The 27,215-nt window shown below is 35.9% G+C and overlaps 1 protein-coding gene across 2 annotated transcripts; it reads left to right on the top strand.

Moving 5' to 3' along the window:
- Window positions 1-9,403: 9,403 nt before the first annotated feature.
- Window positions 9,404-24,102, top strand: LOC129266252 (homeobox protein PKNOX1-like). Of its 2 annotated transcripts, none has more exons than XM_054904090.2 (10): window positions 9,404-9,598; window positions 10,440-10,611; window positions 11,522-11,661; window positions 12,786-12,870; window positions 13,783-13,860; window positions 14,539-14,634; window positions 17,062-17,262; window positions 18,108-18,184; window positions 19,544-19,746; window positions 20,332-24,102. In XM_054904090.2, exons 1-10 carry the CDS (start codon window positions 9,429-9,431, stop codon window positions 20,553-20,555), a joined length of 1,446 nt encoding a protein of 481 aa, XP_054760065.2. In that variant the 5' UTR covers window positions 9,404-9,428; the 3' UTR covers window positions 20,556-24,102. The 2 variants fall into 2 exon arrangements, with proteins under 2 accessions (XP_054760065.2, XP_054760064.2); XM_054904089.2 differs by having other exon boundaries at window positions 16,939-17,262.
- Window positions 24,103-27,215: the final 3,113 nt, after the last annotated feature.

The following is a 27,215-nucleotide window of genomic DNA, read 5'->3' as shown; positions in this document are numbered from 1 at the left end:
CTGTGAGCTTTCAGTATTAGAGTTAGCCATTTTAAAGTTAAAAATTTTTGAACCTCTTTCAAGAAAATGTTATTTGCTATGAAAAATAAATTATCTTTTTTCTATGTCAAGTATCATAACTCATTTTGCATACCGACCAGAATGTGCATATAAACTGTTTTGTGAAATTAAGTGAAACTTTGAAATGTCATAACTTTCTTAGTTTACATTCAATTTTGATGAAATTTTCAGGGTTATGCTTGTTAGATTTCTCTTTTTTTGTGGTGGACTTGTCCTTTAAGTTTCCCATTTGTACACATTGCTTGCACCCTGAAGTTAGCAAATACATACATGTATAATCAGATTTTTAACTTTTTTTATGGGCAACTTCCCCTTTAAACACAGTCCACAGGAAATTAAATATTGGGAAATTACATTTGACAATTTCTGGACAGCTGTGTAAATAAGAAAAAAAAAGAAGAATAAATGGAGAGGAAGGAGAAAAGAAAATGAAGACATATGTTCAATGGTTTATCCCTTTCAAGAGCCTCTCTTGCCATGACCCTCATCTGTTAAAAAACAGAAGTCCATTATTTCTCAATTGAGTAGGTATATCGTGTACCGGTATATGGTTAAAGGTTTTTCTCTAAATTAGAAACAAGAAAAACCGCTCTTGATTTTATAAAATACAGGCATATGTACCTGAATGTAAGCTGTGAAAAGTTGCTCCCAAAAATTAAAAATTAATTTTTTGCCTTGTATGTGAAAGCACTACGATTAGTCTGCGAACTAATTTTGTTATAATACGTAGTAGAATTTGATGCTAATATCGAGACATGAAATATCTTACTGTGTAGTGTCCTAAATCATCGTACAAATACCTACATGTATGTTCAAATCTGTGACTATAGAATAAAAGGGAATTTGATATCTAGTCCTCATGACCTCATAGCAATCATACGATTGGCTACAATTTGAAACTAAGCTGGCCTTTATTAAAAAAACAAAAGCTTTCAATCATCTAAATTATCTCACAATTAAGTGATTCAATACTATGTATAATTCTGATTAATTTGAAAATCCAGTAAAAGATCAGGCCTCTACAAAATGCAAATCATGTAGTACATGGTGAGGTCCTCCAAGTCTTCGCAGTCCCCGTTGTCCGCACACATGTGTATTTGCGACTGGTCACAAACTTTACATAGAAAGGTATTCATTAAAAAATCTGACTCAAAATGGTGGAAAAGGAATGAATTTTAGGCATTTTATGTGACGACCTCAAAATGCGGCCTTTCTTAACGAAATCCCTGAATGGTGTGTAAGCGAATGGGCATAGGGGACAATTTTTTTGTTCAATCTGAAAATGACTGGCTGGGTTTTTTTCCAAGAAAATCATACATTTCTTTCAAATTTTATGAGAGATAATTGGCCGATAATTTTGAATTATCCAAAAATTATTGAAATTTACTGTCATTTTATTCATTAAAAAAACAACCACCTACCCGATGGGGCTATTGACTTTGAGAAATGCTTCACATCATTTTCACTTGCCCCCGGCAAACAGGTTTGTCGCGCCCTGAAGATTATTTGCATACTGAAATTCACATGTCTCATTTTTCATGAATGATTGCATTGAAAACTAGTAGATGAATCATGAAATGTTGTACCAAGGAGATAGAGTGATATCTCCTTGGTTGTACACTGAATGACTGCCTAAATTAAATATACTTCAACATAAAATGACTAGTTTGTTAAAATCACAATTCTTTTCCAAATTCAAAATTCAAGGATACTCCAAGAAATTAGTGAACGCCGGGTATCGCATGGTTCTACAGGCCTACCGGTATATATTTTTCTGTGACCTGCTTCCATTTGCCAATTTCTTTGAAAAAATTGTGAATAATTCTGGGATTTAGGTCTTAAAAGTTCATACTTTTCCTTGATCTGGCTAATAATTGAATATATTCACTGTGCTTTTTCCAGAGGGCCTGTATTCATTGACACATTGCCTCATATTGCTTGGCCATGCACTCTAAAAAACAATGTGTAAACTTTTAGTTATTGATGAATGAACACATTTTCAAAATACCAATCCTGTAATATTATAATTTTTGATTTACATGTAGGCAATAACAGATGATGCTGAAGATCCAAATACAAGATATGAGCCTTCAAGATTTTTTTTTTTTTTTTTTTTGTCATTTCCAGCAAAAGTATGAAAGTACATGTATCATGAAATTATGCAGTAAAAAGGAGATAAATACATGCCTTGTGTGCATGATGGCTGCCAGAAGTCCCAGAACCATATAATTCAAGTACCGGTACACTTACCTTTCCTGGAGCTATCAAAGAAGTACTATTCATTCACCATTTTGGTATATGAATGTAGTTAAAAATGTATATGGCAAATAATATAATGATAGCATTAGCAAACAAGTGCAAAGGTCAGCTATGCATTCAACATCCGTTAATTCATGTAGTTATCCTCCTCATCATCATCATTTTCACCCTCATCATCATCATCTTCACCATCATCATCATCCAGGGGCCACGGAAGCGGGGGTGGGGGGCTTCAGCCCCCCACTTTTTTCCAAAACCGTGTACAAAAACGACCATAGGATTGTGATTTTTGCATGGTCAGCCCCCCCACTTTTGGCTCAGCCCCTTCGCCACTTTGAAAACCGTTCCGCGGCCCCTGTCATCTTCATCATCATCATCATCATCACCATCATCATCATCATCGATCATCATCATCATCACCATCATCCTCATGCACCATCACCATGCACCATCATCATCATCATCATCATCACCATCATCACCATCACCATCATCATCATGCACCATCATCATCATCATCACCATCATCATCATTACCATCATCACCATCACCATCATCATCATGCGCCATCACCATCATCATCACCATCACCATCACCATCATCACCATCACCACCATCATCATCATGGTTTGGATTTGCTTTTGATGTCGATCTATGCAACTAGCATAAAGATCGTGTTGTACAGTGTATGTAGGTAACTGTCATTCTGAATTACATTTTGTTTATCTAAACTCTAAAGATGACTTGATTTCAAACAATTTACTATTTGTCAGATGTCATAAAACATGTGTATCAAACTAGGTATAGTCTAAAATCTAACATTAAGTCTAATATAAATCAGCTTAATATTGATAAAAAAGGGAAACAGTATACAATTTGTAATAAAATATAGACGTTAGTATGAAACTATAAAAAAGCTTTGAACATCAAATCGGATAAAAGTTTCACTAGTAGGCTATAGGCACAAAAGTCAATTGTAATAACACTCTTTTCATATGAAATATACATGTAGAATATTTTTTTCAAGATTTGATCCATAATTCTTCAATGGTTCAAAATAACACTACAGTAATGATGATTTCACAGTTATTCAGGTAGCAGTCAAATCATAAGTCATATGAGACATTTTTTGTTTGGTCATATTTCATATTGTAGGCCTAAATGGAAAAGCAATTGAGGCCTGGTAGAATTGAATCGCATGCACATACTGCTGTTTTGTGCATTATATACTTATAATAGCCCACAGCTATTGTTTCCGGAAAACTGGAATTGTTGAAAATGTCACAACTTTCTCATTTTCCATTCTATTATGATGAATTTTGAGTGTTACGTAAGGTTGATTTTTCTATTTTGATTTAAACCAACTTGTTTATGTGGTGAATAGGCCTTTAAAGTACATAGGAGTGTTTGTAACTTTTGTACACATTGTATGGTAGCTCACAGTTTCTGACTTCCGTTTTCCTCATCATTACCACCACCAGATCTTGAAATGTCTAGCCAGCCAAGAAGCTTCCAGCCATCAGGCATGCATTGTTTTTTAGGTTCATGCTTGTTACACCAAGGGTCTAGCAAGGCTTGCATCTCATTTTTATTTTGGTGTGTTTTGATTGTGGTTTAATAGCACCAGGTCTCACTTGAGTGACGGGCCAGGTCATGTAAAAGGTCACGTTACCAGTGATTGGCAGCTCTATTGTTTAGTTGTTTGTTTTAGCTGGCTTACAGCACCCCCTTTTCCTTGGCCATGTGAGCTGGCACACAACCTTATGTTTTGCATAGTCTGCAAGCACAGACTCACCTTTGACACTTAAACCAATTATACCATGTCTAGAATGGAGACTATAGACGCAAGCTTTCTGTCTGTGTCAAACAAAGAGCCAGCCACAGTACATAGTGAATCTAGTCTCACTACTACAGACTCTGCATTATGCACTCTGCGTATTGTGTAAACCAGGGTCTGTGCATACAGACTACATGTATGTTCAGGAGGGTATTTTTAGTCTACAAGTCAGAGCATGGAGTGTACTTGTATAAAGATACCTCCATGGGCAAATTATGTAGGCCTACATTTAGTTTTATATGAAAAGCTAATTTGAAAATAAGGGTATGTTCTTATATATGCTCAAGTAAAGTAGAATTTTGTTGTGATTAGATTAAAAAGACAAAATTAGTAGTCTCCACTGCATCATGTTCAAAATCTATTCACCCCATCATACATACCTCCTATCATATGAAAATTTGTACTACTGACTACCGGTACTGTCCTTCGATAAATCTTCAGCTCACGATCTAGAGATACATGTAGATAAACATAATATTAATAAAGATATAGTGGCCCGTATTCTGAAGTCGGGTTTTACTTAAACTCAGGTTTAAAGTTGTGGTTTAAGTATGGATAGCCAATTGTTACATAAATCACTAACAGTACTAGAGATATCATATTTCAGCTCATTTGGCTCTCAAATCATTCATTATTTTCTAGGAAGTATAAGTAGATGATTGTCTTCACCATTGATGAATCAGGAAAGAGCAAAGTAAACAACAGAAACATACAACTTGATAAAAATGTTGACACTTTTGGCTTCCCATAACTTTAGCACAGAGATAGACCATGGTCTAAGTTAAACCTGACTTCAGAATACGGGCCAGTATGTTTACAGGACAATTATTTGTAACTGTTTAACAACTACTGTAAAGTTCGTATAGCAAATGGCATTGTACAAAAAATTAAAATAACGTTTTTAGAAGAAAATCGAGGCACTAGTCCATTGGATTTGCAGGTAGTCCAGATTGGTCAAGTTGTTTTGAGGAGAGATATCAACTTACCATTGCAGGGAAATGTGAAATGGGATGTGTGTCAGCAATTATTGCCCATTTTTACTTTCATTAAGAAATTACCTGCCATGGACTTGAACTGTTTTTCAGTAGGCCTACTCAATTTTGGTCCGAAGATGCTGGTAGCCTGCAAACTTAAAGAGAATGAACTCTACCCAAATAGAAAAAAAGCAGATTGGTAAAATAAGAACATACATGTACATGTACTTGGACAAGTAAGGAAGCAAGCAAACAAGCGAGAAAAAAGGAACAAAAAAATTGAATTTTTGGAAGTTGTCATCACTACAGTAAAGTGTAGATTTTTTTATAAGAATAGTATAGATTTGACCAAATAGACCTTTATATTAAGGGACCATTTCCAGTTTCCACATTTTGCTTTTGAGTACTACAAAACGATTATAAAAGACATTAAATGTCATATTTTACTCCAATTGATATGAGGTGTGATCTTATGATTATCGCCGGAGAGAAAATGAGCTGTCCCCACAAGTCATTGATGACTTATGATTTACAGCGAAGACGAGAGCTGTCTATGTTTAACTCAATGTCACATTTGAACATCGGTTTCCCATTTCTAGTTTAAATTACATTCACTCAGTAAAGTAAAGTCAAATGTAGACTTATCAATTAATAATTAATTTTGTTTTTTATGACCGAACTGTCTTTTCTTATTTGTCAACACAGATAATGTAGCTTTGATAGGGCATCAGAAAAACTCGACCAAAAAAGTAGTGGATATGTGCCGCGGGCGAGAAAAAAAAAGGGGGCCTTGGAGCGGGCTTATTGTAAAAAGGAGGGTCCTCGGAACGGGCTTCGGAACAACAAATGTTTGTGAAAACGGGGGTCCTTGGAACGGGTCGCCTGCGTGTGATTGTGTATTCATCATCCCTATGGAACGGGCATACGTGCATGCAGCTAGCCCGGCGGCACGGGTGCGCTAGCGCAGATGCGATGGTCGGACAGCGCTTTGCGGCTCATTGTAGCAGATCAATACCGCTGGAACATCGTAACGGAAAATATGCGAAGCTTTGGAGCGGATTTCTTTCTTCTTTTTTCTCGATAAGAAGAAAATACTATGCTTTGGAGCGGCCTTCTGTGTTCTTTTTCTCAATAAGACAAAAATGCTATGCCTTGGAACGGAAATTTGAGTGTAAAAATGGGGGTCCCCTCCGCGGCACATACCCACTATGCATTATATACTGAGTGCCCCCCCCCCCGGGTTTTGCTGTACAATATACTATTCATTGGGCAGTTCTCAAATTATAGAAGGGGCATGACTTCAAAGAGGGCTTGACTTCCTAATTCCCTAACCCAGTGCCCATTATTTCCTAACCTACTGCCAATCCCCTCATCTCTTCAAGGAGACACATATAAAGAATGAAAGAGAAAGAGAAGAAATAAATTGAGAAACAAGAATAGAGTATTGTTAGAGAAAGAATGAAAAAAGACAGAAAGAGACAAATCAGGATTGCTTTGAAGAGAGAAAAAAAATTGTTATTTGTAAAGACACACAAGATGGATGTTTGGAAGGTAATAAATAGCAAAAAGACATGCAGCTACAAACGATAAAAGAAAAGTGAAAATGAGAGAGGGAGAGGGGCTGGTCGAAAGTGTTGTCTTCTCTTCAAGGAGACACATATAAAGAATGTAAGAGAAAAAGACAGAAATAAATTGAGATCGAGGGAAGAATAAGAATAGAGAAAGAATGAAGACAGAGAAATCTCAAGATTGCTTCGAGAGAAAAATGCAAATGCATTATAATTGTAAAATGGATGGGCGGAAAGTAAATAACAGAAAGCGAAGAGATGACACGATCATAGAAAAGTAAAAATGAGAGAGAAAGAGAGGCTGAGAGTGTTGTCATCTATCCAAGGAGACAAAGAATGAAAGAGAAAGAGAAAGAAATAAATTGAGAGAGAGAGGGATGGAGAAAGAATGAAGAATGAGACGAATCAGGACCGCTTCGAGAGAAAAAGAAAAAGCGTTATTTGTAAAGACACAGGTTGGATGGAAGGTAAAAAATAGAAATAAAAAAGACATACAATTATAAACGGTAATAGAAAAGTAAAAATGAGAGAGAAAGAGAGACTGAGAGTGTTGTCATCTACTCAAGGAGACAAAGAATGAAAGAGAAAAAGAAATAAATTGAGAAAGAAGGGTAGAGTAAGAATGAAGACAGAGAAAGAGACAAATCAGGATTGCTTTGAGAGAAAAATGCAAAAGCATTATATTTGTAAAGACAGTTAGGATGGACGGTAAATAACAGAAAGCGAAAAGACATGCAACTACAAACGATAATAGAAAAGTGAAAATGAGAAAGAAAGAGAGACTGAGAGTGTTGTCATCTATTCAAGGAGACACATACAAAGAATGAAAGAGAAAAAGAAAGAAATAAATTAAGAGAGAAGGATATAGAGAAAGAATGAAAGAAAGACGGAAAAAGAGACCAATCAGGATTGCTTCAAGAGGAAAAAATGTTTGTAAAGACATGTAGAACTGATGGGCGGAAGGTAAATAATACAAAGCAAAAAGACATGCAACTAAAAAAAAATAATAGAAAAGTGAAAATGAGAGAGAAAGAGAGACTGAGAGTGTTGTCATCTATTCAAGGAGACAAAGAATGAAAGAGAAAAAGAAAGAAATAAATTGAGAGAGAAGGATATAGAGAAAGAAAGAATGAAAGAAAGACGGAAAAGTGACTAATCAGGATTGCTTCAAGAGAGAGAAAAATATTTGTAAAGACATACAGAACTGATGGGCGCAAGGTAAATAACAGAAAGCAAAAAGACATACAACTACAAACGTTAATAGAAAAGTGAAAATGAGAGAGAGAGAGAGAGAGACTGGGAGTGTCGGGATGAATCATATGTGTATGATTGACGTTTCCATTGTTTGGTTTATTGTTTGCACATACCAGCAACTAAAGGCGTCTTTGTGCACTTTTTATGACCCATACACCCAGTCAATGTCACAGAGTGTGGAGTGTGGTTCAAGGCTTGAGGCATATTTGGGGAATATCAATTGAAAACAAACCTTTTCTAGTCAAGTACAGTTTTAGTATTCAAAGTCAGGGGATAATTTATAATCATGCCTAATAATAGAGTGTGTAAACTCTTGCTTGCATGCTCCGGGTATGCTCCCCTGGGTGCGGAGAAAGTGTACATGTATACAGTGTGTGCAAGCTTACAGAATCTGTTAGTGACGACATGTAGAAAACAGAAACTTTCTAGATTAGTCTGAGTACATGCACAGTAAGGGAATATGGTAATATGTACGTGGGGGAAGGTTTACGGTTCACCATGTGTAATATGAAGAAGGGAAAGGAAATACAGGCAGAAAGATTGAAATGGAAAGACCAGAAAGGATGAAAAGAGGAAATTAGAGGTAGTCTTTTCTTGAAAGTGAGTGAAGTCCTGAAAAAGGACTGTAAACCAGATGAGATGAGCTGAATATGGCTTGAGTAGCGATGATTTGAGTAGTAGCAGGTTGAAGTAAGAGAGGTTACTCAACGTTTTGGCAGGTTGACTGTCCATCTTTAGAAGTGGTAATAAGCCAGAGTGGTAATATGCTTATTCAAAACTCTTGACTAAATCCTCCTATGGAGTGTAGAAAGTGCATTTATTGTGTGCGGGCTTGTGAAAATCCGATGAGATCATAATCGATCTCAATTTGTTTCTGTGTCTCTTGGAATGATTAGTTCAAACATCGACAACTGATTTTGTCATGTATATCTGTAGGTAATTGGTGAAAATATCGGTAAATTGCCAATTCGTCCACTGCCAACTTGTCCACTCACCACATGGTCTACCTTCATTTAGTCTAATGCCATGCCGTCCATCAACATTTTGTCTAACAACCATTTGGTGGACAATAATCACTTTGTCTAATCACCAGTTCGTCTATTACCATTTCGTTTAATAACCAGTTGGTCTAATACCCATTTTCTTTTCCTTCATTTTGCACAATTAACACTTTAGTTTAATTAGACCAAATGGTATCTGGACTAAATGGCTATTGGACCAACTGGTTATTAGACAGAATGGCATTAGACTAAATGAAAGTAGACCATGTGGTGAGTGGACGAACTGATGGTAGACAAAGTGATAGTTGACGAGTTGGCAATTGGACGAATTGGCATTAGACGAAATGTTTAGTTTGAGAAATTTATTTTGTACTTAAAGCATACTAATATAGTTGCTGCACTATGCAAATTGATCTTATTAAAATTATTATTTCATTTATTATTTTTAGGCCAGTGCAACCTGACCAATCAGGATGCAGCAGTCTAGCGGCGAAGAGTCGGAGAGTAAGCATCGTCCTGCCGGGACTAGGACAGTACCTGCTAGCATCCTCAAGGCAGGAACGGAATCAGTTGGGAACCTTACTCCCGAAGAAGCAGAAGAATTACAGGTCCAGTTAGAGAAAGATAAGCGAGCAGTATATCAGTGAGTACTCTCTATATATAGCTTAATGGCCTCCAATATTGCTTAAAAAACCATAATTATTACTAATATAATACCAGAGTATACTTCACTTTAAAGTCTGTCTCAACCAGTACGGGTCACTGATGGACAATTCCATGAAATATGCACGTCTGACCCCATGTATGTGAGACATTCATGAAATTTTCTGTCTCTGATTTCTGGTTCTTTTGACAGTCTTCAATGCTGTCAAATGATCATGAGTTGGTCAGTTTATGAAGTAAATGGGAGTTGCATGTACAAAAAGGTTGATTATTTTACAGAATTGCTCTGATGTGAAGTCTGTAGCTCGAGTATCTTCTAACATTCAAATTGTTAAAAAATGTAGAGGTCATTGATGGTTTTTCAGCTGTAAGAATTCAATTCCAGTACCATCTACCATTCATGTTTTTATTGTTTATTAAAAAAATAGGTGTTAGAGATTTTCAAGTTCTTACTTGACTAATTTGTTGATTGAATGTCAGAAAGCTACAGACAAAGATTATATCTTGAAATTTTCAGCACATTCCATGCTTGAGAAATGAGAAGGTTTCATATAAGCAAGATAAAAAATGTGCGGATAGTTTACTTTGATGGGCACCTGATCAACGTAATTTTTTATGTAAAATTGTTAAATTTATCAGATTTAACACATTTTCATTTTTGCCTCACTCGCATCATAATAATGCTAATGATGATAATAATGTAGGATATATAAAGCACATGTATCACCTTGTTACATGTAGGTGCTCAAGGCGCTCCTATTTTAAGGCACACACAGCTCGCTCCACCTTTAACAAAGGCATTATATTTTTTTTATCTCTAGACACCCTCTGTTCCCACTCATGGCGTTATTATTTGAGAAGTGTGAACAGGCCACCCAGTCACCTGACCCACCGACGTCGGCGAGCTTTGATGTCGACATCGAGGAGTTTGTCAACAGGCTGAAGAGAGAGGGCAGCACATTCTTTATTGAAGACACAGAAATTGATACATTAGTGAGTATAGTTGTTGAAGTGAATCAATCAGCCATTATTGAACCGGGTTGTACAGAACCAGTGGTAGATCCTGTCGGGTGGGATACAATACCATATCGTGGGTCATATTGTTTGTGTATAATGGTGGGCCCATCCAAAGTATTGTGTGTAATCCGACTAGATCCACCCATGGACATGAGCCATGGACCCGTATTCTGAAGTCGGGTTTAAGTTAAACTCAGGTTTAAAATTGTGGTTTAAGTATAGATGGCCAATTGTTACATAAATCACTAACAGTAGAGATATCATATTTCAGCTCATTTGGCTCTTAAATCATTCATAATTATCTAGGAAGTATAAATAGATGATTGTTTTCACCATCGATGAAGCAGGAAAGAGCAGAGTAAACATAAGATACGTACAACTTAATAAAAATGTTGATACTTTTGGCTTCCTATACTTAAGCCACAACTTTAAACCTGAGTTTAAGTTAAACCCGACTTCAGAATACGGGCCATTGTAATTAATGATAAAGGAGAATTTTTATGCCAAAAGAAAACATTTTCAGCATTTTCCGGATGTTGATGTATTCATGATGTAAGTGTGGTTAATTAGGAATGAAATTGAGATGCTGAACCACTTTCATATAGTGCTGGGCGATATTTCAACGTCAAAATTATGCGATATTGAAAAATACTAAATATTCAATTTATTATTTTCTTTATGAGGGTGTTCCTATATGTTTGGAGATAATGCATCTTGCAGATTACTCTATAATTATCAGATTCAGAGTAATTTGCAAGTTTGTTGAGTTCAACTAACCAACTTCTGTCTTTATTGTGGCACTCTACAGCATGCTTACAAGTATAGAAGTAAAGGATCACAGTGAGTGCTAACAATTTGTATCAATGTTATTTCTTATATCTTCCAGATGATCAAAGCAATCCAAGTACTAAGAATACACCTGCTAGAGCTGGAGAAGGTTAATGAACTTTGTAAAGACTTCTGTCATAGATATATAACTTGTTTGAAGAGCAAGATGCATAGTGAGAATTTATTGAGAGATGAACGGTAAGTTTTAACAAAGGGATAGATTAACTTTGTCAAAAGAAGAGACATTTGCCTCTGACTTCATGAGAAGTTTACAGGTGCCTTTATTTTGAAGACCAGCTTAAGTTAGACTACTGTCTAACGCTGTGTTTGAATTATGGAAAGCTTGAAATGTCAAATGTTTGTGTAAATTGTTTGTTTTCTAATGTTTACTCTGCTCTTTCTTGTGGATTTAATGGTGGAGAAAACAATTTTTTTTAATTATTTCCTGACAGTGATGAATGAATTGAGTGTCAAGTGAGCAGATAAATTGAACTATGATAAAAGTATAATAATAACGGTATATTTCCTAAGGGTAGCCACTTCAGTTCAGAAAACTGTTCTCTCAGCAGGCCCTGCTATTATTATTACCCAGCTAAGCTAGGCTACCGATTAATGTGCACACAGCTTTTTGAGGAATTATTTCCTGCTGGTACCCATTTACCTCACCTGGGTTGAGTGCAGCACAGTGTGGATAAATTTCTTGCTGAAGGAAAACACGTCACGGCCAGGATTCGAACCTACGACCCTCTAGACCACGACACGCCCACTTATACTTGTACTGTTACAGATATTTGTTGTAGATGGCTGTCCATAATTAAACCATAACTTAGATCCGAGTTCAGAATAAGGGTCAATGTATTTACCTAGTGTGTAATTAACCATACCTGAAAGCCCAATGTTGCAAGAAACGTGCATTCAATTCCAAATCAAACATTAGTCCCAAAATCAAAAGTCTTTTGATGGGTCTTTATTGATGTAACTTGTTTTGTTTCAATTGGAAATACATGTATTCTCTATGTACATCAGTGAAATAATAACATGTTCCACCTTTTATACTATATTAAATAAATAAAAGATTGAAATTTTCAAATGGCTTATTTGCCTATAACTATTCACAAAATTCTACATATTTGTGAATAATTTTCATGAAATTCCTTTGTGTTTCTCTTTTAATGTCACTGTATTTATTTCAATCAACTTGAATTTAGCATGCACGACCCCACTTAAGTCAGAGCTTGACTAGGTACATGTAATTCCTGTTTAATATCTTGTTAAAGATACTTGTAACCGCTGAATATTTCTTTTCTTTTTGATGTTTTTAGAGGAGAAGCCACTCAATTTGATAGTCAGTACTTATCCAACGGAGATCTCTTAGATCTAGAACCACCGCCCACGGAACATAATCAGGTATGTGTTCTTAAGAGACATTTCTTATCCCTAATGGATTAAAGGGGGATGGGGGGGGGGACTGGGAGGGGAGAGTGGAGTCAGACTCCCTCTTAGATCTAGAACCACCGCCCACGGAACATAATCAGGTATGTGTTCTTAAGAGACATTTCTTATCTCTAATGGATAAAAGAGGGAGGGGAGAGTGGAGTCAGACTCCCTCTTAGATCTAGAACCACCGCCCACGGAACATAATCAGGTATGTGTTCTTAAGAGACATTTCTTATTCTAAATGGATTAAAGGGGGAGGGGAGAGTTGAATCAAGACTCCCTCTTAGATCTAGAACCACCTCCCACGGACATAATCAGGTATGTGTTCTTTAGAAACATTCCTTATCCCTAAAACAGTGTGATGAATGCGCGAGCTGTTGTCATACTACTACGTGTTCTTATTTGAATAATTAACATATGTCTCATGATTCCTGTAAGATTTGAAGTTATTGTGTTAGTAGATTATTGTATAGGACCTATATGAATTGTCAATAGTTTCTAAGTAGTACATCACAAGTTAGGACTATTTGAATTTACACACATACATGTATCGACTCTGTATTTGAATTATATGTTTTCTGATTATTTCTATATTCTTATGTTCAATTAATTGTAATGATGTTTTCACTTTCGTATTCTTTCTTGTTCTTTGCCTAGATATCTTGTATATTCTTATTTTCTTTGCTTATAGCGGTTTGAAACTGCTGTATAAAAAAATGTGTATATTATGATTATTAGTATTATTAGTGACGCTGTGCATAGCTTATATGTTAATTGATTATTACATCCATTATATGGATTACCATTTTTCCAATTGCCTTTTTCTGTTGCGATACATCTTTTATTTTCTTCCTTTTTCCCTTTTCTTCATATTGTTTTTAGATCCAGAACCATCCCACCTCAACACCAAACAGCCAACCTGTTATATTACAACATGGAACACATTCACCGGCAAATCAAGTTAGTACCCTCTTGAATAAAACCTTAGCTCTATTTTTATGGAGTGGTAATCAGCATAGGAAAAAAATGAGGGCAATAGGGAGTTTTACCCTAACAAAATCTCAAATCTCCCCAAGATTCCCCAAGTTAAATACTTTGGGCTATGATCTCTTCTAAAGTCACCCCAAGATTAGCCAGAAAAAATATTCATGAAGGTTTAGAAAATCGAAAAGTAGAATAATGAGAAAAGCTTTTACAGCATAATTGCTTGTTGCAGAAAAGTAGTCCTTGAAATTCAATAAGTAACAATGATGGACAATTTTTCTAATTGTACTATAACTTTTCATCTAAGGAGTATTTCTCGAATTAGAAGATACATTGCTCAATCAGCCTGTGATAATGCACCACGTTTTCTAGTTCTATCCCGTTTAGATTACTGCAATGGCCATCCCTGTTACTCAATTAGAACATATTCAATGGCTTCAAACTTGGGCAGCATGCCTCATTTATCAAGTAACAAGAAATCACTTCTCAAAACCACTCCTTTACTCATTACCCTGGCCTCCCATACAACATTGTATAGTTTTTAAATTACGTTTGTTCGTTCCGATATCTCTAAAATGCAAATGTGAAGTATTCGTTTTAGTTTGCTGGTTATTCAGGGCTTGGCACGATTATCTTATGACTTTTCTCTTTCAGTATCAGGCAGCTACGGTAGTCAACTCTGCGGGTCAGGTCGTCTACACTCCAGTTATACCACAGGGTGTCGTGACACCACAGGGATTATTAACTCAGGTGAGTGCAGTCTCTATGGTCCGAATTCACGAAAGAGGTTTCAATAGGTCACAAAAAACAGACTTTGCAGATTTTGTACATGATTAAAAGAAAGTAGTTGCAGTTAAAGCCAAATTCATGAGAAAGTCTGTAAAACCAAGGTATATTGTCACCATATCATCCTAGGTCTGGAACTGACATAGTTACCTAAACGGAACTTTGTGAAATCATGAAATCTAAGCTAGAAAAACGATCACACTGAAGATGGCCGACACAGATAAGTACTTGTGGGACAGTGGATTATTATTGCTTGGAAAAAACCCTTACAATCTGGTGAAATACCATGATTATTTTGCTTATTTCTCAGCAATTACACAATATCTTCCAGAATCATTTGGCACTTACAGACACTTGGGTGGTACGTCATCTTATTGCATTCTATACGAACTCATTTTAAAATTTCTGTTTCTGTTTATGGTAACTCCCATAGGAACTCGGCAGGACAGCATTTTTGCTGGTAAACGCCAAGCTGGTATATAACCAATTACCTAGGAAACATTTTACGTCTTGGTTAATCAGTCATAGTGGCTGACGTTATAGATGACAGATATTACTCTCGGGCCTTTTTATCAAAGTGGAGACAATGGCAGAGTAGGGATTCGAACTCACAACCTTGCGATTATGAGTCCAATGGTCTAACCACTGGACCACACAACCCTTGTCGTGTTGTTACCATAACTCATATATACCTTTAAACGCATGCTTTTGCCAAAGGGCACTAAAATTGAAGTGCAAAATGACAAGAAATTGACAAAATCCATGGTAAAATTGAAACCTCTTTTGAGAATACAGGCCTCTAAGTAATCTGTCTTGAGAAGGGATCATTGTGTGGTGGTTCTGACTTTCGTCTATTAATCAGAGCGTCAAGAGTTCGAATCCAACTCTAGACGTTAATTTCCTTCAGCAAGAAATTTAGCAATGTTGTGCTGCACTCAACCCAGGTGAGGTAAATGGAGACCTGGCATTAATTTATTCCTTGAAAAACGCCTGGTGTGTAACAGTAGCTCTGCTAAAGCCAGGGTAATAATGCTGCATTTATTGTAGAGTGCTTAGAGACTTCAGATAGAGAAAGTGTTAAGCACTATAATAATAATAATAATAATAATAATAATAATAATAATAATAATAATAATAATACTCAATATTTATAACACGCTTTTCCCACATGGCCCAAAGCGCTCACAATTTCAGTTAACATATTTATACAAACAAAAAATCAGAATGACATATTAAATGAAGGCAGTTGGCTAGAACAAAAGAGTTTTAAGGGACTTCTTAAAGGACTTGATTGTTCGGGATTGTCTTATTGTGAGAGGGAGTTTGTTCCATTCCATTGAGGATGCAACGGTGAATGTTCTATCTCCGGTCTGTTTTCTTTTAGATGGATATGTTAATTTAAGTGTGTCTTCTTCACTATGTATGTAAATATAATTGAACTTGTATTGGGGTAGTGTAGACTTTGCAGTCACTGGATATTTGCACTAATTAAGTGGAATTATAGGGATCGGCCATTTATTATGCTATCCATCTGATAGTCCTTAGCCTGTTTTGGGTACTGTCGGCCAGGATGGGCCAGATTACGATTTTATCACATGAGTTGATAGGTTGAATATTGGTCACAAGATTGGATTTCACTCTGGGCGATTGAGTTCACCTGTTACTTGGTACACATGCTGCATGTGTAAAATTTAATGTAGACTGCCTTAGAGAGTATTTTAAAAGTATAGTCTAATGATTTCTAGATGTCAAGAGAGTCTCATGAAGCTCTTCACAGAGTTCCACATTACACAATAAGTGACATTATAAAAAAAAATGTTATTTTCAACAATCTTTGAAGTATACAAATGGACGATATACAGCTATTCTCCCAGAGAGTTTGGTTGAGAAAAATATTAATTTGTCTCTTAATCTACAAGGGTAGATTGGTGGGGGAAAATACAGACGGTCAATTACATCAAACATAAAACTTAATGAGGATATATGCATCCTAGTTTGAAGTGATCTCATCCAGAGCTGATGTCTCTCCCTTTTTTCCCTTCCCTGAACAAAATAATCCTGGAATTTCATGCATCCATCATATATTCTCTGTAAGATTCCAGAAACCCTTAGTAGCGTTCCTCCAGTCTTAACTGTCACATTGAGCTCTCATGAGCTAAACTTTCTGTAGGAATGTTGTAGATGGACTGCACCTTGATGACACTCTTATGATGCGAAAGCCCTCTACAGTAGATCCTCTAGGCAACACCGTTGTTTTCCTTCTTGTAGTCCATTCCAGGCAACAATGCCCACCACCACCACCACAAGAAGAAGTCCGAACCTCAGCAGCAACTGCAGCAACAACAACAACACGTGGTACCGATCATACATGGTTCTACTCCTCTTTCACAGATCGGTATCTCACATCAGGGTCAAAGTGCGGGTCAACAGCAACCTCCCAGCATGCTCTCTCTCAGCCAAGGGGATCTCAGGGTCGCGATGGCGGACGCTGCCGAGGTCAACGACCTGCTCAACAAGAGGAAGCCCAAACGAGGGGTGCTACCGAAGCATGCGACCACCGTCATGAGGTCATGGCTGTTCCAACACATAGTGGTAAGTTAACGCTCTTACATCTGAAAACGTATCCCTTTTTATTGGGGGGGGGGTGGGGCAGTGGTAAATTTGAACCCCCTCAGGTCTTCACTAAAAAATGGAACAATACAACTCTCTTGTAAAAGTCTTGTTTGATTCACTCTGGAGCTTGTATGTTTTCCTGAAAATTTTATACATTCTACCCCTTTAGAAAAAAAAAATCCTGCTTATGGCTGTGTGCAAAAAAAAGTGGCCTTGAAGTAAAAAAATGCCTGGCAAATATTAGTTAAGAAAACAAAAACAAAGGGACTTTTAAAAATGAATGTCATATATTTATGCAAGATTTTGACTGGGGCAAGCATCAAAATAAAGGTATTCCATTGCTGTTCAACTTTAAATTAAAAAAAATAAAACTAAGAGGTCCTTCCAATGAGAATCATCCCACCGCTGCCACATAAAGTCTATGGGACAGAAGAATATTGATCTATTTAAGATCTTGGACCCAGTTACTACAAATTGATTATAAAGGTAATTTCCCCACCAATTGTATGTACTATATTAGCCTTGATTCTGATTGCTGCTGAGCTTAAAAGTAATAATTATGACAATAATGTTATATTTTACCCAGGGTAGCCACTTACCCTATCCCAACTCTAAGAGTAATTACCATTGATAACAATGTTACCATACAAGTTTCATGACATAATTACTTTATTAGATTTATTTAAAAAAATACTTGTTTCTCTCTCTTCACATCTTCTGTCATTAAATCCTTGTACTACTTCTGTTTTAGTTTCCTCACAAGTCTGGTAATCTTGATTTTTTTCATGGAATTATCTCTTGTTTTCATGGTGTTTTGATTACAGCATCCGTATCCCAGTGAAGATGAAAAGAGAATGATAGCAGCTCAAACCAATCTTACTATGTTACAAGTTAATAATTGGTAAGTTAAAGGACAAGTCCACCCCAACAAAAAGTTGATTTGAAGAAAAAGAGAAAAATCCAACAAGCATAACACTGAAAATTTCATCAAAATCGGATGTAAAATAAGAAAGTTATTACATTTTTAAGTTTCGCTTAATTTCACAAAATAGATACACATCCTGGTCAGTATGCAAATGAGGGAACTGATGACATCACTCACTCACTATTTCTTTTGTATTTTATTATATGAAATGTGAAATATTCAAATTTTCTCCTCATTTTCCTATGAAACAAATTTTTATTCCTCCCTGAACATGTGGTATTCCCATTGTTATAACATTTTATGGTTCAGTTAAGTTGGTCCTTAATGCCAAATTGGTAAAAAAATAAATATTGTATGATTCAAACAATAAAAAACAAAAGAAATTGTGAGTGATGGACATCATCGACTCTGTCATTTGCATGTCACTGCGTTGTGAATAGAAATGTTTTATGAAAAATAAGTGAAACTTCAAATGTCAAAACTTTCTTATTTTACATCCGATTTCAATGACATTTTTAGCATTATGCTCGTTTGATTTTTCTCTCTTGATTCAAATCAACATTTTTCGGGGTGGACTTAACCTTTAAGTTGACAACTGGCAAATGGTTGATGGTTGATAAATGTAAGTCAATATGAAGATGATTATATCACCTAAAATTTCATTGACAAGACAGTAATTAATGGTAACAGAAATTTATTGTTTTTCATGTTTGACAGATCTCATTAGAAGTAATCTTTATTTTATTTGTTAGGTTTTAAAAACAACCTACTTCTAACTGCTTGATTCATGTAGACAATTTGAAAAGTTCTTCTTTTCTTCTTTTTTATGTTTTATAAATAAATGCTTGCATTGCCAGGTTTTTTGAAAATGTATAAAAAAGATTTCTTCCATGAATTAGAGGTTTTGATGTTATTTTCAAATATTGTTGTTTCTATAGACCAATTACAGGTTGCTCTAAGGAAAGTAGATCATTTGATTTCATTATGCTGATGCAAAAAGTTGGAATTTATTTTTACTATATATATGTATGACTTGTAATCCCATCTTTGCTAGATGTCGAAATGTGTTTTCCTATGAGTAATTGGTGTTTCCAAAGGAGTTTAATTTCAAATAATTTTCTTTATGACTCTAATGTTTATAGACACTATCAGGCAATGTCATAAAATAAAATTTCTATGTCAGACCCCTGTAAATACAACATTCTTACTTCACTTTATGAACTGCTTAAGCCAGCCATAATTGAATAGCATTAGAACTCTTCTATGCAAGTTTGTTTATGTTTGCCAGATTTCTCCATGAAAGTATTACATTATTATTTTTCTCACAACTTCCAGGTTCATCAATGCAAGAAGGCGGATCTTACAGCCGATGTTAGACGCCAGTAATCCCGAAGCTGCCACGAAGAACAAGAAACCAAAGAGTCAGAACAGACCATCAACTCAACGATTCTGGCCCCAGTCGCTTGCCCAGCTTGGTCAGACGACAACAGTAACACAGTCAACAGCAGGTGGGACTAATGCATTGGACAGGAGAAGCTGTAAGTTCATTCTTTATTGTAGAGATTATAGTGGTGGTGGTGGTAGTGATATTTTACCTGTTCTGGCTGCTCAAAAACGTAAACGTTGTTTGTACTATCAGACCACTAACAGTAGACCTAGACTCATCTTTTGGATTATGATGCCAAAAGTTATCCAAGATTTCAATATCGTTAGGCATTGCTTGTAACAGGGCCTCTAACAATGCGCTAAGAATGTTTCTCTGTGGCTGGTACGAATTGCTAAGAAAGCATCAATGCTTGTAAGCTGGCATCCAGAGGATTGAAGGCTAAAGGTCCTTTCTGAGGGACCTGGTCACTGCTGATCAATTTGATTGCATAGCAATAATAATACATATTATGATAGAACCTCTGTATGCGCTTCCAAAGGACTTTGGATCACATTTTATGGGGTTCAGTTAATTTTGACAAGGGATGAATTTCACTGACTAATCATTTCAGTCACTGAAATCTTGATTTACAAAACTTCAAAAACAAAACATGAAACAAAATATTCTCCAAGCCTCTAAGCCTGCATTTCGAAGGAGCTTATGCATTACCATAATTTCTTATCTATTTCCTTTACAGTGGATGATGAGGCTGCCCTCTCTAGCAGTGCATTAGACAGTGTAAGACATCTATCCTCCGACAGCATGTCACCTATGCTTGGTGTCAGGCAACGGTCGCCGTCATCGGTCTCATCGCTGGACAACTTAGGAGCAAGCGGCGGGGACAGTCTCCACGACGACGATGAAGACGATGACCTCTCCACCAATTTAGAACTGGGTAGTGATTCGGGGATGGTGGATTGATAGTAAATTGGATGAAGCCAACGTCGGAGAGATATGGACTTTATTACTGGAATCAAAGACATAGAGAGGGAGATAAACTTAAGAAGCCGTGTTGTCAAGAGCTTTGACATGTGTATTCTGAATCATCACCATGCTAACGGAGGATTCTACAGTCTGCATGGGTGAATTCATTGACAAGGAAGTGTTTTAGCTATCATTCTGAAAGTTTTGAAACCAACGGTCATGACAACTTCATGCTTTTTACTGTCACTTGGCGCTTTACAAGCATTGGGTCCTCATATTCATGAAAAGTTCCTCGTGTACATTTAGTTGTCGGCAAGTACATTGGGTAAAAAGAGCATAGCCATGGGATTACTTGATGTATTCAGAGAATACTGGGCCCTGGTAGTTGGTTAATTTATGTACGACATGCTCCCTCTCCACTCCCTTTGGAATATTCTAAGGATTTGCCCATCATGGGTGTATGTATGATGAGTAATTCGTGCAATGGATTTCAACATCTAGTTAGGGCCAGTTTCTTTAAGAAATTTTTGCAACTTTTTCCATTACGGTAACTGTGTTGGGAACATTGATTTTGGTACATGTATGCAGCTAAGCCCTGTGACCATGGTACGTATCGTAATGGTTACATAACCGTAATTGTGAATCCTTTCATGAAAAGGGCCCTTTGTCCTCATTTTTCTCCCGGGTATAGGAGGGCAAATATGGATTAATGCTGTGTCTCTGGTCATCTACCATATCACAAAGTGTGGAGAAACTCAAGAAACCAATGTCATGTGTTTGATGTTTGATGATTATGGGATTTTTTTCACTTGCAACAAGAACTGCCATAATTTCAAACCAGTAGTATATCCTCAAGTTTGATCATCTAGTCCTTTAGTATATGACTTGACTTACTGACTTTGGTGAATAGGACGGTGTGTCCCTTCGCTCTCCTACGGGTGATCCTTTTCCATTCAGTTCTACCCTGGGCTAGGCCTTCAGCATCCAGTAGAGGGAGTCCCACACCATGACATCATGTCTGACATGTCTCCATCTGGAAGGGGACGTCCTGGTAGTCTCCTTTTTTACAAAGTTGGGCAATTCCATAATATATGTACTTCCAACCCCCTATGCGTGTGACCTTCACAAAATTCTCTATCTCTGAATTTCATGTTCTTTTGACAGTCTGTAATGTTCTCAAAGGACCATGACTTGGTCAATTTATGAAGTGAAGTAAGACTTGAGAAAAATGGGGGTCAGATGTACAATAAGGTTGAACATTTTATGGAATTGCCCAGTTATTTCTGTAAGCCTGGACTGGAAAGCGGTTTTGTGGCATAAAGCATATTTCCACGAACCACCTCAGGTGTTTTTGTTTTTTTAGCTTCCTCACACATTGTGTTTGTGATATGTAATCTCCTGATGTCCTCATTCCTAATATTGTCCAGTAAATGAACCCATATATATCGGTGATAAAACACAAATTATCCATCACCTTACAATTTCCAAGTTTTCAAATTTAGTTATGGTTTATTCTACAAGACTCCTGTGAAAGCGCTCATTCTTTTCAGTCTCTCATTAGGGGACCTTCTGCAGTAGGTACTTTCTAAGGGACCTGGTAATGATGATTTTTCTTCAATGAATATTTGGGTATCATGTTCACTGCTCCTATATGAGCTATAGTATATTTTGTCTTCTTATGTCCATTATGTTTATTTAGAATGTGAAGTCTGAAAGCTTACATGTATGCCCTAAAGATCAGTGTATTCAGCAAAATCCCTTTTTGCCAAAAAAAAAGAAATAAATAAATGAAATACGGTAGTCGTTTTAAATCTTGCAATAAATGAAAAACCAAGGGAGAGGAAAATATTTATACAAAGTTTGGGTATTATGTTCAAGTACATGTAATCACTTTGGTCAAAGGTCTGCACTTTGAAAACACCGTATCACCTTTGAGTCTCCGAAAGATAAGACAAAACTGGTATAGGGATCTATGTTCAGGCCCTTATCAGTTAACATCCAAGCTAAAACTTGAAGTGAACTATCTTGGTAAATGAAAAAAAAAATCTGTATGTCTAGCACAGTGAAAAATAATGCTGTTTTGTAGCCATTATATATGTACCAAATCTCTATGGAGAAATCCAAATAACAAAAATTTGCTTTTTCTATCTGTTTTTTCAAAAGTCACTCTGAAATGGCTTTAAAACGGCTCTAAAAAGGAAGTACAATGGCTATAAAACAGCACAATGCTCACCATGGTTAGTTTCGGTGAACCTATATCAAATCTCGAGAAATGTATATTTCCAGTAGGTAATAAGCTGCATAGATTGCACTCCCAAGTGTTCATTCATAATCATGAAATTACTGTTGTAGGTTTGTGGTAGATTTTTTCCTGAAACTGATCCTTTATTTATGACCCCCTCCCCCCAAAAACAGAAATATCTTGAAATAATTCAATATTATTTTTAAAAAATTGCTGCTTTTCTGATATTCAGAATGTATTCTAATACCATGCATTTGCATGCACCCTTGTTCGGTCACATGACTTTATCAAGTCACATGACCTGTATTCAAGCAGTCAGTTGTTTTTATTCAGGAAAAAACCTGAGTTTTTATTTTGCTGCTGAGGAATAGACCTCAAGCTCCTCATTTTTGTACACAAAATAGTTTTTATCAGTTTAAAAATAGTTGTGTGTATTTTTTTCATGACATTAATGTTAGTAATATTTAAGAATGAATTTTAGTCCTTTCATTGATTTTTGTTGTTTTTTCAAATAATTTTTCTATATGATTCTGCCATTTTTATATCTTAGTTTTTTTAAGCAAGTTTTTCACTAGTATTTTGCATGAAGAATATTTTGGATCCATAATTTTCTATTGATAACAAAATCACAGAATGTAAGACTGCTACTATTCATGTCCATTTTGTTGAAATATGTATATGAAATTAGGGGCCCAGCCAGAAACTTGCATGAAAAGTTTACATTTCAAAATTTTCTATGACATGTCAGACTGGTAATGTGATATCACAATCACTTTGTGAGAGGATTCCACCATACAGCGTGGCCATTTTAGTTTTTTCTGTGCAAGTTCTAACTACTTTTATGGAACATTCATGCAGACGGCCCTGCCGACAAGGTTTCACTGGTGATAAGCATTTTGTTGAATGACACATCCTATTGAAAGTCACAAATTTTCATGGTTTATCTCTTTATTATCAAAATGATGCAATCTTAGGGACCCAAAAAATATTTCAAAGACCACAAAAGGAAAAGGGGCTTGTTTGAAGTGTATCCTGAAAGTAAGAAAATAAAAAAAACATGACCGTTTTTCAAAGAAAGCAAAGTGTACAGCCTGCCGATCAGTTTAAAACTTTGTCTTTGTGTTTTTATTTGCTCTAATGATGATTCCAAATCCTAATCTTTGCCTTTTAAATATAAATTACTTTTTTTACAGAACAAAACTTATTCTTCTAACATGAATATTCCAAAATAAAGAACTTTCCAAAGAATGATTTCCTTTTTATAACAGGAAGGTCCTTTTAAACACAGCTGATCTGCCCCCCCCCCCCCAAAAAAAAGACCCCCACATGGGATAGAAATTTATTATATTGCAAAACACCAACTTTGTTGTTGCCAAAGTGGCCCTCATAATACATGTTGTTCACTTTTGAAGTCATGTGATTTGATTGGCCAATGGCAGAGTTGTCTTTGATTTCAGAATTTGTTTAAAAAAACAAAAAAAAGGCTCTAAGAGCAAACCTGTTTCTTGGTGTTTCTTATAACAAATATTGAATAATTAATCAGAAATCTTAAGTATTTCACCATAATTTTTCCTTTACTAGACATTTTTATCATCTTTGTATCACTGATATTGTTCATTCGATGGGTGTGGTGACAGAACATTTCTTTTTTGGCAAATCATGAAATGTATCAATTTTTTTATGCAATCACTTGTGAGGCTGTAAGATTCATCAGACCTTTGGTCTTAGATGGCATAGTCACTGATGCAGGGTGACAAGGCCTCCACACACCTTAAGACTGATCCACAGTCCAACTTTGGAACAAATCACATTTTGGCTCATTTTCTGAAAATATTTTATTTAGGTTCAAATTAACTGAAAGAATACCAATATAAAATTTTTTGATGATTGCAAACTTTTATTAGCAGTCAAGGCCAAATTAGTTTCAAAATGTAGCCAATTGTATGATTGCCATGACGGCATTTGATGGGATATTCAATTTGCTTTTATTCTAATAAGGATTGTACATGTAGCTTGGTCAGATTTGAACATAAGTTTCTGTACCATGATTTAGAACTTTACATAGCAAGATGTTCGATGTCCTAATATTCGCATTAAATTTTACATTTTATTTCAAAATTCGGGTCGCAGACCAATTGTAAAGGTGTGCGGTTTAGAGTGGGATTATACGTCGAGGTGAGAGCATATTGCCCTGAATCTCGTTGCGCTGCATCAGCAATTATGCTATCAATGATGAAAGTCTGATGAAGCTTTCACCTTTGCAAGTGAAAACTTACCAAATTGGTGATAATTTTCATGACAGTGAAAAGGATTTTTTTTCAATTTTGATTCGCTGCTCGTAAGAACGTGCGATGAGGCATTACGTGTTTATGTCTACACTCTCTGTTCTTATCAAGTATCACAGTGTATATTATCAATGTCTTGTGCTTGCCATACAGAAAGAGGTATTGGGGTTTTTCATCTATTCTTAAGATGCTTTTGCTATGAAGAGTTGTTAGTTTTTTAGATGTAGAATGTATTTATTGCTCATTCCAAATCATGTACTGAGATTCCATAGAAAGGCAGAATATCAATTGGATCATGTCAATAATGGACCAAATTACATCTAAATTATATTGTAATATGGGCTTGAATTACAATGACCAGAGCTAAATTAATAGTCTTATTATCCAAGTTTAATTTCTTAGTCAGTATTGGATATGAGTGCCCTGACTTCTGTATCTTAATTGATAAATGTAATCAATGTGTAACATGTTGACAAATTATTGTGACATGGTGAAGTGATGTATCAATGTGATATGTTAATGGGATGTATTTGTGTGTCATATGAATGTGACTTTCAAGTGACAATTTGATATGTTACATTAATGTGACATGTTAGTGGGTCATATTGGTGCGGAATGTAAACGTGACATTCAAGTGACACATTAACATGTTGCATTAATGTGACATTTTAATGTCACACATTCTTCATATTGTAATATCTCGTTACTCCTACATCCTTCTAATTCCTAATAATTGACCGATGACAACTTTTATACCAAACCTTTCAATTAGGTTTTAAGTGACATGATGTCTCATTCTGTCAGAAGGTCATTTTTCGTGTGATATCTACTAGATTAAGGTAATGCTCTGTTTTTGCATAAACAAAAGTTTAGATCAAGAAAGGCATAATGAATGCTCTTAAAGAGAAATTCCAGTATTTGCAGTAAACACTGATTTCATGAGAAAGTCTGTAAAACAAGGCTTAATTGTCAGTATATCATAGAGGATCTAGATCTGGTACAGTTACATAAACTGAACTTTGTGAAATCTTGAAATCTACGCTGAAAAATGTTCACACTGAAGATCACCAACACAGATAGGCACACGTGGGACAGTGTATTATTATTGCTAAAATAAAGACCCGACGGAAGTGACCGAATCCGCGCTTATTTTGCTTATTTCTCAGCAATCACACAATTTCTTCCAGAATCCTTTGGCACATATTTTTTATTCATACAAACAGACACTTAGGTGGTCATTATATTAGATTCTGTAAAAAGTCATTTTTAGATCGTTACCAAAACTGGAATTTATCTTTAACTTGCCATTCACAACCAATATGCTTGATGAATGAAAAAGATAAATACAATGGAGCCTTTGAATATACAAAATCACAAAGAAAAAATACAATCCTGTGACTTGAACTCAACCATATTTCCTGGGTTATGTGATGCAAAGCTTAGTGATCGATCTTATGATTAATTTTCAAAAGTGATTGTAGATTCTGGTCTACACGGTCAATCATAAAATTTTGTTCTCTGATCAATTGCAGAGCTTTGTGTTACGGGCTCATATTGTTTGAAATATTCTTCTGCTGATGTCACAAATCATGCATTCTAAATCAGTACTTTGATATACATGCATGAAAACAATGTATTCATGAAGTCTAGGTCTTCATTCACAGTGGGCAGAGCTGTTGAAAATGGGTACAAATACACCATTTTGTAGCCGTTTTATGTACTAGGCTTTCGAGAAAGTTGAATGGATAACATTTACCGTTTCCTAGCCACTTATTAGAAGGGCTTGAAGAAAAAGATCATACGGAAAATTTTCCACCGTGATTTGAAGGATAGCTTCAATGGGTCACACATGCCAGTTTTACATTACTTTTTTGTACAGCATCGTTAATTGCTTATTCATCCTTTGTAGTTGTATTTGAATTTAGAAGCACTCTTCTGATAAGCGTGAATGAATTTCGAGTGAAAATTTGGCAGGTCCATCTCATGTCCATCAACATCTCTTTGATTCACAAAACAAAATGGTCACACCATTTAATTTCAAAATAAGTGCCCTAATTAGGATTTATAAAAAAATTTGTGCAAAGAGAATGTGCACATATCATTTATTTTACTTTTGCATTCTTACAGAGG

This window comes from Lytechinus pictus, chromosome 8, assembly GCF_037042905.1.
Source record: "Lytechinus pictus isolate F3 Inbred chromosome 8, Lp3.0, whole genome shotgun sequence".
Taxonomy (NCBI): domain Eukaryota; kingdom Metazoa; phylum Echinodermata; class Echinoidea; order Temnopleuroida; family Toxopneustidae; genus Lytechinus; species Lytechinus pictus.
The sequence above is the reverse complement of the archived record's forward strand: the minus strand, read 5'-3'. Positions and strand labels throughout refer to the sequence as shown.